The following is a 13271-nucleotide window of genomic DNA, read 5'->3' on the forward strand; positions in this document are numbered from 1 at the left end:
CCTACAAAGCCCTTCTCTGCAATTCTAAACCTCGGCAGCCCTGTAATGGCCCATGAACTTGAAACAATATGGATACTGAGTGCCACCTCTGGAAACGCTTATCTAATTGGCCTGGGCATAGCTCCAGCATCAGGATTATTTTAAAGCTCCTGGATGAACCAAACGGGCAGCCAAGTTTAAGAACCATTGCTCTACCTGATTTGCTTCCTGTTGCCCCTCTGACCTCATCTCCAACTACTGCCTTCTTGTGTGCTCTGTTCTAGCCACAGGAGGGTCCTTCTTCTTCTTCAAACATGCCGAGCACATTTCTACCTCTGCCTAGAAAGCTTGCTGGTCTCTCTTGCTGGTCTCCCTGCCTAGAAGGCTTTTCCCCACAGTATCCACGTGACTTGCTTCCTCATCTCTAGGTCTTTGCTCCAATGTCACCTTCTTAGTGAGGCCTTCTCTGGCCGCCTCATTAAAAAGTCAACTCCTCCTATTCCAGACTGTCCCTACCTCCCTCTCTTACTTTATACTTCTCCATCGCTCTTATTACATCTAAATAACATACTACATAGTTGACTTCTAAGTTTTGTTTATTGTCTGTCCCGACCCAACTAGACTGCAAGCTCCATGAGGACAAGACAAGGATTCCTGTCTGTTTTGTTCACTGTCTAACCCTGTGCTGTACTATGCTGGCACACAATAAGTGCTCAATAAATATCCTTTACTATCCGTTGAATGAACATATGCTCTCCACTCCCCTTGTAGATCCGCAGCTAATCTTTCACCCCTAGAGCCCAGCCAGATTCTCCCTGGGCCAGGAAAACCCATACCCAATTATATAGCACACAGCAGGTGCTCAATAAATGTCTATAGAGCTAAACTGAACTCTCCTCCCCAAAAGAACATAGCCTCCAAACCCAGCAGCAACTCCAGATACAAGCTCACTGTGGTTTGCAGCTTTAAGAAGATTTTAAAAATAAGGAGAAAGAGGGGAAAAGAAGGTGTGGGGGGAGCTTACAAAAGCTAATGAGATTTTTCTCAGCTGTGGTACATGCTTGCATTTTTACTAATTAGGAGTAATAAAAATTGCAGCTGAACCTTAAAGGAACATCTTCCGTAACAAAGAGAGAAGTCAACACAGAATTTTCTGTCGGGTGTAATGACTTGTTAGCCCCGGAAGATGGATGTACTTTAAAAAACTAATTTACAGAAAAAAAAATAATAATTGTTCATTAAAATGCAACTAATTGGGTTAAAATGACTTATTAACAAGAATGACAGATGATTCGAGTGCCCTTAAGGAGTAAATTAGGTTATTAATCCTCAAAATCTCAAATGAAAGGACGACTTCCTCTGCTTTGCAACTGGAGAAACTGAGGTGGAAGGAGAAGGGGAAGGACTTGCTCAGTGTTGGCCAAGGGGAAGGGACCCTGGAGTCCAATGCCCAGGCCTGGCTCTGTCCCCAGCAGTGTGGGGCCTCCGTCTCCCCACGGGCAGATCAACAAGGGCCCAGCCACTGACTCTGCTCACCCACTGGGTCTGAGGTCAGGCAGGGGCCGGTCGAGGGGCAGGCGGTCACTGAGGTAGGCGTTGTAGCCGTAGTACTGGAACTGCTTCAGGGCCACACGCCGGCCTTCAGGGCTGAGCTCCTGGCCCCAGTGTGCAAACAGAGAGGAGTCTGTGAAGGGCTCAGCCTCGGCCTCCTCAGGCTTGGCGGGAGCCTCTGGAGAAAGAAGGGATAAGGAGACAGTGGGTCAGAGTGCACCCCTGCATATGCCATGACAACCCCTTTCCCTTCTTCATCATCGCTTTGGGTACAATAATCTTAGCACTATTCTTGGGGGCTGGGCGAAGGGGAAACTGAAATCTTCATGCTTCCCCAAACTCATTCATCCGTCCATCCATCCATCCATCCATCCATCCATCCATCCATCCAACAATCACTATGCACAAGGGATATAGAAATATAACCACCAGGGCTGCTCAGAAGCTGATGGATGATGACCCTTAGGATCCCGATGCCCCATGGCTTCAAGTTGGAGGCCCTTCCTTTCCCAGTCTGCTTCCCCACCAGAGATGCGGGCCCCAGCCCACAATGGGGTTTCTGCTTCTCTTTTCCTAAACTGTGCTTTCCCTCCCACTTCCTGCCAGGTCCCCTAGCTGGGGGTCTGCTCCTCTCCCCAGTTCCCACCAGCCTACCTCCCTCTCCACTACCTGGCCCTGCTGTGAGTTGCCTGACCCTACATGACGTTCACCTGGCTGCAAAGACCCCCAACCAGGCTGCTTCCTGCTGCTTCCAGACTCTGCCCAGTGACACAGGAGATGGCCAGCCATGCCCGGTGCCTCACACACTCCAGGCACTGTCCACGGGACCCCTGGTAGACTTTGTGGGGGCAGTTCCCACATCGGGTCCAGAAGAGCTCAGGGTTTCCCTGGAACTTGCCAAGAACACGGAGGGGTCATTATTGCCTACAGGAGCAGAGGCTTTGGATTCACAGAGACATGGATTCAAATAAACCCCTGCTCCACCAGTCACTGGCTACATGACGACAAGCAAGCACTCAACCTCTCTGTGCCTCGATTCCCCACCTGTAATGCAGGAATAATAATACCAACCCACCCCCCACCCCCGGATCCAGGAGAATTACATAAGATAATGTATATAAAACACTTAGATCAGCATATGTCTCAGAATAAGTGCACAATAACTGGTAATTAGGGTTGCTATGGTAAAGGAAGCCTGCCAGGTCATTTAAATCCTTCTTTTATGGGGGTAAAGGTCATGCCAGAACATAGGCTGATGGGTCAGGACTTTGAAATTCATTTCCAGGGACAGGTAGTCAGGTAAATCATTCAAAGTCAGAAATCAGACAAATTGGACAGAGATGCGAAACACACGGGATGCTGCCTTCCATGCTTATAAGTGTAACAGAAGACATGGAGCCAGGACTGGAATAAGACACACCAGAAGGAAGCAGAAGCAGGTCAGGAACAGCAAAGCCACGCATGGGACACTTGCCAATGTCCCCTCAGCTGTCTGTATGGTGCCAGCAGGTGCACGGCACGTTTGCCAGGTAACCTCAAGGTACAGGCTGGACACAGGCCAGGGGCTAGGGTTTCATGGTCTTCGAGGTTGGGTGTATCAGCCTGGGTACCAATTAGCCTTAAAGATAAGGAAGGAAACTCTGCGACACTAAGCAGGTTAGGATACAGTAAGGGGTAAATGCAAACCAGGCGTGCATTTCTACGACAAACCGAAGTTGTTAGTAGAGTGGTGGCTGCTCAGAGCTACATCCCAGAACTCAGGGTGGCCCTGCTCTCCCCTACCAGGTGCATCTGAAGGTAAGTACAGGGCTTGCACGATCTTAATGATCCCCGTTATCTCTAAAAAGATGGATGACTCATTCATTGGGAATGGGTTGGTGGTGAAAATCTAAATCAGTGAAGCAACTGAATGATATAATATTTAGCAGAAATGGAGTTTTCCTGTTCTCACATACCTAAATGGATATTACCAAGCAAAATGAGATCAGTTAATGAAAAAATTATGATTCACAATTAGGCCCGGATTGCCTAATAATGCATTAAAAAACAGATGAAAGTTCTGGGTTCTACCACATGCTTCTGCCTTTGTAGTCAGTACGGGTACCAACAACAGCAAACTTGAAAGCAGTGGGTCCTGAGCGATGAGTCAGGGGCATGACAGCAGGAAGGAAGCACTCTTTGTTGAATTCCTTCCCAGAGCCAAGCACTGCACTGTGGCTGATGTCCTTCTCTAAGGTTATCTCTGTCGTGCTCATGAGTGTGGACTCCATGAGGGCAAGACAACGTCTGTCTTGTTCCCCAAGGTATCTTGGCTCCCAGCACAGTACGCAGCTCTTATGTGGGACTCAATACATCACTTTAAAATAAATTAAAATAAGTGCCCTATAGTGTTTAGTTATTAGACATCAGGAAACCAAAGATGAAAAGGTTACATGACAACCCAAGGTCACCCAGCTGTCAGGGGCATCAAAGAAAGGTCTGACTTCCCCCAAACCCCACATTCTCTCCTCTCCACCCCGAATGGCAAACTCTGGGCTGAGGGACAAATCTGGCCCACCACCTATTTTCTAAATAAAGCTTTACTGGAACATAGTCTTATCCATTTGCTCACATATTATCTATGATTGCTTTAGAGCTATGAGGGCAGAGTTGAGTAGGTGCAACAGAGACCATATGACCTGCAAAGTGGAAAGCATTTCCTACCTGGCCCTTTAAGTGTGCTGTCCCCCTGCTCTACCCCCTACATTTGACATCTCTTAGGTAAGAAGGTCTTGTCTCTGCTGACTCTGTCTGTTTTTCTTTCCTTTCCGAAGGACTGGTTAAGAGCACTGGCTATAGAGACAGAATCGGGGATGTGTACTCCAGCTGTACCATTTACCAGCTTAGTCTAGCTCATCCCATACCTTACTTTCCTCATCTGGAAAATGGGGTTGATAATAATAGTGTCTTCTTCATAGGACATTTGTGCATATGCAAGAGCTGGTCCGTGTAAGGAGCTTAGCACAGTGCCTGGCACGTAATACATGTTAGCTCAGTAACCGTCAGCTGCTGAGGACCCATGAAGCCCCACAGCTCCCCCTGGGTGCTCTTCCAGCAACACCTCTTGAGTTCAGATGGGGAAGATGGCCCTGCTCTCAGGTCCTGACTCTGGAAGATGCTGCTGCTGTCTAGTCCCCAGAGGAAGGGTCCCCATGTCCACAGACAAGTGGCCCACCTTTAACCAGTCCTAGAACAACTTCCTTCTCCTCTCCAGTAGGAAATCAGACCTAATTGGTCATCAGCAAAGGAGGACCATCTTTGACATGTTGAGGTGACAAAAAGGTCTCAGGGAAGTGCCAGGCTGTGTCCTTTGCAGGGGCCCAGGGGTCTCTGGACACATCCGGTGATGGGCCAAACCCATGGACATCTCTCACCCAGGGATAGGCACCTCCCAGAAGCAGACCCTGGCTGTGGCCCCCACCAGACTTCAGACCTACTTGGCCCGCCTGACTAACTGAGGGGTGACTTGAGGGAAGTGTGTATCCGGGGACTGAGGGCTCCCCAAGGGAGAGCTCATGCACAGAAGACACTGAGCAGGGCACAGTGAACTCAGCCCATAGCCAAGCCAGAGCATCGGATGGTTCTGAGGACAGCAGGGGCGCTGTCATCCGCCCCTCATTGTGCATGACCTGAGTTCCAGAAAGTTCTGCCAGTGAGTACATGGACATCCAGGAACTGCCACAATGTGGTCTCACAGATATGCCCACCATGCGTGTCAGGCAGCGCACTACTGAGAGCTGAGAAGTACAGACACGTGACCTGCCAGGCTCCAGGCCAATTCATGGAGACAGGAGGCAGCAGGATTAGGTGGGCAGCACGTCCCAGAGACACCCGGGACACAGCTCACATCCCCGAGTGTTCCCTTTGCCCACTGCCCACGCTGGACCGTGAGCTCATTGGAAATGGCAGCTCTGCTTCTAGTCCCTCGGTTTGGGTCCCTTTAGGGAAATGTTCCCAGGAAAGTGGTAGAGCCTTCTTGTTTCCTGTGGTTTTACTCAGTTTCCTTTTTCCAGGCAGAGAAAACAGCTAAAAAGGCTTCAACGGTGGGTGGAGAGCGGGCCTAGCTCCTGCCCTGCAGCCAGTCCTGTAGCCACTGCTACTATTTCTGTTTCTTCCCTCAGGCCATGCTCAAAGCTGAAGCTCTGGGTGTTTGGCGATAAGATCCAGAACCCAGGAATGAGGAGGGAGGGAGAAACTGGGGCAGGCAGGTCTGTGTCCCAGGTAACTAACTTCCCGCTGCAGGCACCAGGCCCGCGTCTGAAGTTCATCCAGGGAACAGGCACAGACGGTCCTGTCTTCTGGTCCTCCTCCCCAAGTATTCTGGGGACCCCTGTGCTCCCCACTCCTGAGTCTGCTATTTACTCTCTCTGGACAAGACCTGCAGTGCCTTCAGGCCTCCATTTTCTTCACCTGTGAAATGGGAGCAGACGGCCCAGCTGCAATGGAGAGTGGCTGTGAAGTCAGCTCGGCAAGACGAAGGCTAAGCATTAAATAGTGGAGCAGGCGCTGCTGAATATCCCAGATAAGAATTCTTAAAGGATGTTTCCTTTTCTTCCACCCATTTTATTTTTTTAAGCAGCTTTATTGGGGTGTATAAACCCGTTTCAAATGTGCAGTTCAATGATTTTTACAAAACTTTCTTCTACTCTTGAGATGCCTTGTTGCATGTTTTATTTTGGGTCAAAAAGAAAAGGGCTTATTGAATGTTCTGAACTGTCCATTCCTATTGTCACTCTCAGTAAACTCCTGCCGGCCCGGCTGGCTACCTGTTGATAAGGAGTCACTGTCATCCCCCAGGAAGAGCCTGATGCTTCGGCCTCCACTGAGACGCCCAGGCTGCGTGTGCAGAGCACCCAGGCCCGTTCCTCTGTGCACGGCCGATGAGCTGGGATTCATGCCCCACACAGGGAGGGATGCCCCTGGACCGGCAGGCCAGCCCTAGTCGCCTCCAGTGTGCCTTCTGCTGTGTCTCCCCTCCTTCCTCTCCCAACACCCAGCCCAGGGGCCAAAGCCCAGCCTCTGTGCCAGCCAAAGCGAGGCACTGGGAGCCTGTGGGAAGCAGGCTGGCCAGAGAGGCAGGAGGCCTCAGCCGACCCTCTCCTCCAACCCCGGCAGGCCGCCGTTTCTCTTTTGTATGATGGAAACAGTGTTTGGGTTTTATTTAGGAGAGAAAGGAGGACTTTGCTTATATGTAGCAAAGCAAGACATTAGGATTCCACTTGTAATTGTGCTCCCAAGAGAAACTTCTCAGATTTTTTAAACACCCTTTGATGTGCTAAGAGCCCCAATAATAAAGAAACAAAGTACTGTGTTGAGTTGAGGGTCTCCCCTTTTCTCTGCTTCTAGAGGTGCATCAGGACATGAGCTGAAGGTCTTTTGTCGGCAGCCCCCACAATTACGCTTTCTCTTCCAGGAATCCTCAGAACTGCTAAGAGAGAGAAGTGGAACCTGACAGGACAGGACTTGGAGCTAATCGGAAGAAAGGAGCCCTGACAGACGCAGGTCCAACACCATTAAAACCCCCTGCATGACGACTTTATTCATCATGGCAAAGGCAATCTGGGAGAGCTTCCTCCGGCACCTGAAGAGCATTTCGGGGAAGAACAGAGGCTTCCTCAGAATGCCTTCTTACAAGGCAGGCCCAGGGCCTGCTCTGCACAGGACAGCCTGCTGCAGGGGCTCTGCAGTCAGCTCTGCCCTTGACCAGCTGTGTGACCTTTATCGAGCCCCTTAACCTCTCTGAACCTCAGCTTGCTCATCTGTTTAATCTGTTTAATGGAGATAGTCATGTTTACCTCTAGCTCATCACAAAGATTAAGTGAGGGAGTAGATTTCAGTAAAGCTCTTAGCAAACTATCAAATTCCTGGTAAGGGGATTCGTTTCTTGTTGCTGCTATAACAAATAACCACAAATTTAGTGGCTTAAAACAGTACAGATTAATTCTCTTGTAGCTCTGGAAGTCAGGAGTCTGACAGGGTCCCCCTGAGCTGAAATCAAGGTGTTGGCAGGGCTGCGTGCTTTTCTGCATGTTCTAGGGGAGAATCCATTTCCTTGCATTCTTGAGTCCTTGAATCCTCCTTTGCAGCTTCTAGAGGCCACCGGCAGTCCTTGGCTCAAAGCTTTCTTGCTCCACGGTCAACGCCAACAAGAGTGGGATGAATCCTTTCCACATGGCATTACTCTGACCTCTTCTTATGATCCCCTCTTCCACTTTTAAGGACCCACCTGGATAATCCAGGTCAATGTCTTTAGTTTAAGGTCAGCTGATAAACAACCTTAATTCCATCTGCAACCTTAATTCCCTATTGCCATGTCAGGTAACATATTCGTAGGTTCCAGAGATTAGGGCATGCCTATCATTGGGGGATCGTTTTTCTGCCTACCCCCGTCAGAGTTCTCTCATTTGGGTGTCTATAAAAAGAAGACTCTAATGCTCGTACTTGGCTCTCGGGGCTGTAGTGAGGTACAGGAACAAGAGTTAACATTTGCAGAGAGCCGACCACTTCCAGCAGTGCTCTCAGCACAGCTGCACTCTCGTCCTTGACACACCGTGGAGACTGAACAGGAGAGTACACCCAGTACCAGCAGGGCAGGGCTGCCAGCCAGCTTCTCCAAAGAAGCAGGTGTGCGTGAGGACATCAGGTGGCCACGAGCTATGTAGGCAGCTCATCCCTGACCCCGAAGCCACGTTGGCTCTGTCTCCCTCATATGCCAGCCAGTGAATGGCCCCAGATGGTACCAGGCAGGTACTGGGACAGCTGCCCTCCTGCCTCTCTCTGTTTCTTCCCCACTAGCTCTGATGACCCGCCCCAGTTTTCCACTAGCTCCTGACCTCTGTCCCTGCCTCCTACTGCTGTGCTTTGGACTGGGGGCCAGCATTTGACTACCCCAAACTCTGGCTTTCAAAACTCCCTAAAGTTGCATTCTACTGTTTTCAGGGGTTTCTCATCTGAGAATCTGATGAAAACTGTGACCACTCCCCAGGAAAGTGCACATTGGTACATCACCGAACAATCTGTAACCAAATCCATGGGAATCACGAGCAGCAGTACGATGTCAAACGGGTCCCGCAAACTTTTTACTGTAAAGGACCAGTTGTGACTATTTTAGGCTGGCAGGTCACATGGTCTTAGGTGCAACTACTCAACTCTGCTTTTGTATTGAGAAAGCAGCCGTAGGTAATACGGTAGCCGCCCCCACCCCGCCCCCGGCCTCATCTGTGGTGGATACGTTCCAAGACCCCAGTGGATGCCTTTATATACACTGTTTTCCTACATACATACCTATGATAAAGTTTAATATAGAAATTAGGCACAGTAAGAGATTCACAACAATAAGTACTAATAAAATAGAACAATTATAACAATATATTGTAATAAAAGTTATGTGAACAGCTTTGGGGCCGTTATTAAGTAAAATAAGGGTGACTCAAACACAAGCACTGCGACCCTGCGACAGCCCATCTGGTCACCGAGGCGGCCACTAAATGACTAACGGGCAGGGAGCATCTGTGGTATGGATGTGCTGGACACAGGGACGAGTCCTGTCCAGGGTGGGAGACAGTGGGATGACGCACGATTTCATCGCCATGCAGAATGGCACGCAATTTAAAACTTATGAATTGTTTATTTCTGGAATTTTCCATTTAATATTTTTGGACCTCGGTTGACCATGGGTAACTGAAACCATGGAAAGTGAAACCGAGGGTAAGAGGACACCACTGTACGTAAATGAGTGGGTATGGCTGTGCTCCAAGGAAACTACTTCTAAAGCAGGCAGCAGGTCAGGTTTGGCCCGGGGGCTGTAGCTTGCCAACCCCTGGTATAGTGTTAGCCCCCGGCTGTGGATCCCAGCTGCTCGTGTACTGGATGAGCGAGTCTTATCTGCGCTGTGCCTCAGTCTGTGGTTCCGTGGCAAGCTCTCAGAGCCGTGCCTGCCATCTAGCCAGCTCAGGGAAAGTGTTAGCTAGGACCTGCCTGCTAGTCAAGAGCCTCTGCCTCCAGGACGCTGCCTCGTTACACTGAGCACCCACTCTGAGCACTTGGTATCTGCCTCAGGGGACACAGCCCTGGCTGACCTGGCGAGGGCCCCAGGATGCCTGTTAGTCTCAGCCAAGGACAAAAGGCAGTTATGATTCTGGGTGGTCAAGTCACTGAAAACAAGACCCTGGCCCAGCCAAGGACGGAGGAACCAGGCTCTGCGCCATGGGAGGAGGTGGCAAGGGTTAGAGAAGGCCACCCCAGCCAGGTGGGCTAGGATCCAGCAAGGCTGGCAAGTCCTAGCAAGGAGCTAGAGAAGAAGTCAGGAGTCTAGGGAGAAGCAGTCATTTCTGTCTGGGCTGACATGGCAGGCAGGGAACAGGAATTCCAGACTCTGCAAGCCCACTCCACATTCTCCATGACGGCCTCTCGCGGGGCAGACAAATCCCACACCCCATCCTGTGCAGGCTGGGACTGCCCTCTCCTCCCCCACCTGCACAGGGTGGGTGCTGGGCCTGGGTGTGGCTGAGCTCAGGGCTGAGCCAGCTGGGCAGGTAGGGGCAGCCAGAGCTCAATGTGTGCACACACGCATGGCAATGGAAATGGACTCTGATTAGGAATTATGCAGAAGGAAAGCTGCTATTAAAGGCCCAAGTCTTTATGCTCTAAGCCAACCAATATAAAGAACATGTGAAAAACTCATTTTAGGGAGTGACAAATGTCCGTATCTTAGGAACCAGGATTTATAGGTGCCATTATGTGCTACTTTAAAACAACCCTTTCAGCCTAGGATTCTGCCTAGGAGATATAATGAACTCTGAAGCACATACCATCATTTTTTTTTCCCGTCTCCTAGAGCTGACAGCATGGAGCTGAGCACCTGGACTTCTAAATATACACCTCACTGTTCACACTTAAAACACAGTGTTTCTACATATCATTTGCTTGGAATGAACAAGCTGGCCACCCCGTGGATGTGAAAGTGGCATCCTCCTCCTGGCACAGCACACACAGACGGGAACAGCTGGGCTCAGCAGGGAGAAAGGCAAGTGGCCCTTTGCAACAGAACAGCCTGCAGCCAGACCAACTTCAGACGCCAGTCTGCAGCAGCTGTACCTCCTAGGAGCTGGGATGGGCTACCCAAGTGCCCTTGCTTTGGGAAACCTGCAGCCTGAAGTTAGCTGGGGAGAGAGTATGTACCTTTCTTCTGCAACGTTACCCTTTTCTCTCCATTTTCAGCTTCTCAGGGAAGCTTTCCAGTTTCCAATGTCTTTCTTCTGGTCTTAAAGGAACAGCCACGTGCTGTTTTTCCCAAACACATGCAGTATTTCCCAAATGTTAGCAAGCATCAGTCAGACTTACCCAGTGGGCTTGTAAATTCACAGATCATCACTGGACCCCACCCCCAGATTTCTGATCCAGCGGGTCTGCGGTGTGGCCTGAGAATGTACATTTCTAACAAATCCCCATGGGATGCTGAGGTTGCTGGTTGGGCCCCACTCTGAGAACCAGGCGGAAGAGGCGACTAGGAGATACAGGCCTCCTTCTGGCCCTGGCTCTGCAGTTCATTCACTCCCACGGCCCTGGGCGAGTCGCCTCCCCCCCCCACCTTAGGCCTCAGATTTTTCATGGGTAAGTGAACAGGGCTAGGATAAGATGATTTCTAAGAATGTTTCATGTTCTAAAATGCCATTACTCTAAGGTGGTTCAGATTACAGATTTTAGCTCACACAGGGACTGGTGGCTTCCACTTAAGAGGCAGAATGTTCAGTGGAACCCTTATGCCTCCTGTTCATGCCTTTATTTTACAAAGAAACAAATTAATATCCAGAGAGGTTAAATGACTTGCCCAAGTTCGCATAGCTCGGTAGCAGCTGATTCTTGGACTAGAAGAGTAGACGAAGCCCCTGACCGCCCTCATTCCCTGCTCAGTGCTCGCTCCATCACCCAGGAGGATTCCTGCAAAGTGGCTCTGGGAAAAAGCAACCTGCTCCTCTACCAAGTATTTCCAGTACCTCTGAGACAGTCAAACCCCAGAGCCTGAGCCCTGGGCAAACCAGCAGATTCTCCTTCAGGCACCCTTACCACCGCTGGTACCTGGGTCTGATCTACAGACGCACCTGCACGCGACATGTCAGGCTGGCAGGGAGGTCGGAGGTGCTCAGCAGGTGTGCAGGAAGAAAACACTAATCTCCAGATCCCAGGATGATGAACCCAGGCCCCCAGAGGACACCAGAGTCCCTGGTTTTCTCAGTGCTCAGCAGCTGTGTCCTCACACACAGGCACACACTCATGTAGGAACACACACACACATACACACACACACACACACACACACACACACACACACAGAGCCACAGCAGCCCACAAAGGCTTGTCCTGAAAACAGATTCCTCTAGTCCCAAGTGGCTGCTCACCACATGTAGGAAGAATTAAAAATGTGTCATTTCAAAGGCGAGAACACGTGTAAAGACAAACTTGCGTGAAAATACCATGGGGCTCCACTCTGGTCACATAGCCACATTTGATTCTTTCAGTGTAATTTACAGTGGAAAAGGATAAATAGAGCCAGGGCACTGGCGGGTTTCAATCTGCTCACAGACTCCTGGGTGCCCCGGCTGTGGGGGGCCCAGGGCCGAGCGTGCCATCATCCCCAGCAGCTGTGGGCTCACCGACCATCTTTTCATGACTCTCCTCACTCATAAGTCTCCCAGCCCTGGTAGCCACGCTGTACTTTGGTGAAAAGAAGTAGATTTGTCCTTTGAAAAAAGTTAACCAACAGGCCCTTCCAACCTCAGACCCCTGCAGGACCAGGAAAAGCTTTGAATCCACGTCAAAGAAGCCTTCAAAAGAAATAGGCCATTTTCAAACGAAATCCTTTTCTCAAGCATGACAGCAAAAATACTTATCACATGAAAGATGTGAAAACCTTTATGATGTCCCAACACTCTGTATTATGAATGCGTGTGCCCAGCGGAATGTGTGCAAAAAAAGAAAAAAAAAAAGAAAACCCGTCATGCCTATAATTTTGAAAGGGGGAAAATTAGTCCTTTCCATCTGGCAAATTCTTAACTTATCAACTCAATTGTGATGCATGGGCACCTGAGGAAGGGGAAGGGGGAGGGCCCAGCATTCAGCCAACAAAATAAGCAAAGGCTCCAGACAAAGAAACTCTACATGTCCGGACACAGTAAATAAGCGATCCCACGCTTATCTAGCTCCGTCAGCCATGGGCTTTGGAAAGCATCCATACTCACACCTTGTGCACAAGGTCAGACAAGGCCACTTTAGCGGGTCTCAGGATTCTCCACAGGGTCTGAACTTTCTTCAGGGATCTCCTTTATTGCTCTACAAAAGATGGAGTTTCAAAGTACGCGATGAAATGGGTTCCTATGCCCAGAAAGGATCACGAGGGGGCCTTCCTAGGAGACCCAAGTGTCCCAGGCTCAGATCTGAGGATGAGAGCTCTGCTCAGAGACCCTGTGGCCCTGAGGTTCCACCTCTATGCCAGGAGTGACCAGAGAGGTCACTCGGATGCACAGCCTCACGTGGACTCCTGAACATGTCCTTCTCTTCAGGAAGGAGATACACCCAGTTCTAATGCCCTTTCCTCTGGGCAGGTGGCTCAGAGAGAAGCTCCCTGCAGGCCCCAGAACACTGCAAAAGACACACTGGCTTGCCCTACCTTTCCTGGGTACCCACAGAGAGGTGAAAATTAAACT

The 13271-nt window shown here is 50.1% G+C and overlaps 1 protein-coding gene across 1 annotated transcript in view; it reads right to left on the minus strand.

Moving 5' to 3' along the window:
- Positions 1-13271, minus strand: part of GALNT18 (polypeptide N-acetylgalactosaminyltransferase 18) — a 311162-nt gene that overhangs the window by 154600 nt on the left and 143291 nt on the right. The window contains exon 2 of the mRNA XM_019729256.3: positions 1516-1708. Within this exon, the coding sequence (XP_019584815.3) occupies positions 1516-1708 (193 nt within the window). The remainder of the gene's footprint in view (positions 1-1515; positions 1709-13271) is intronic.

The sequence above is a fragment of the Rhinolophus sinicus genome, chromosome 14 (genome assembly GCF_057876585.1).
Source record: "Rhinolophus sinicus isolate RSI-liver-muscle chromosome 14, RSI-T2T, whole genome shotgun sequence".
Lineage (NCBI taxonomy): Eukaryota > Metazoa > Chordata > Mammalia > Chiroptera > Rhinolophidae > Rhinolophus > Rhinolophus sinicus.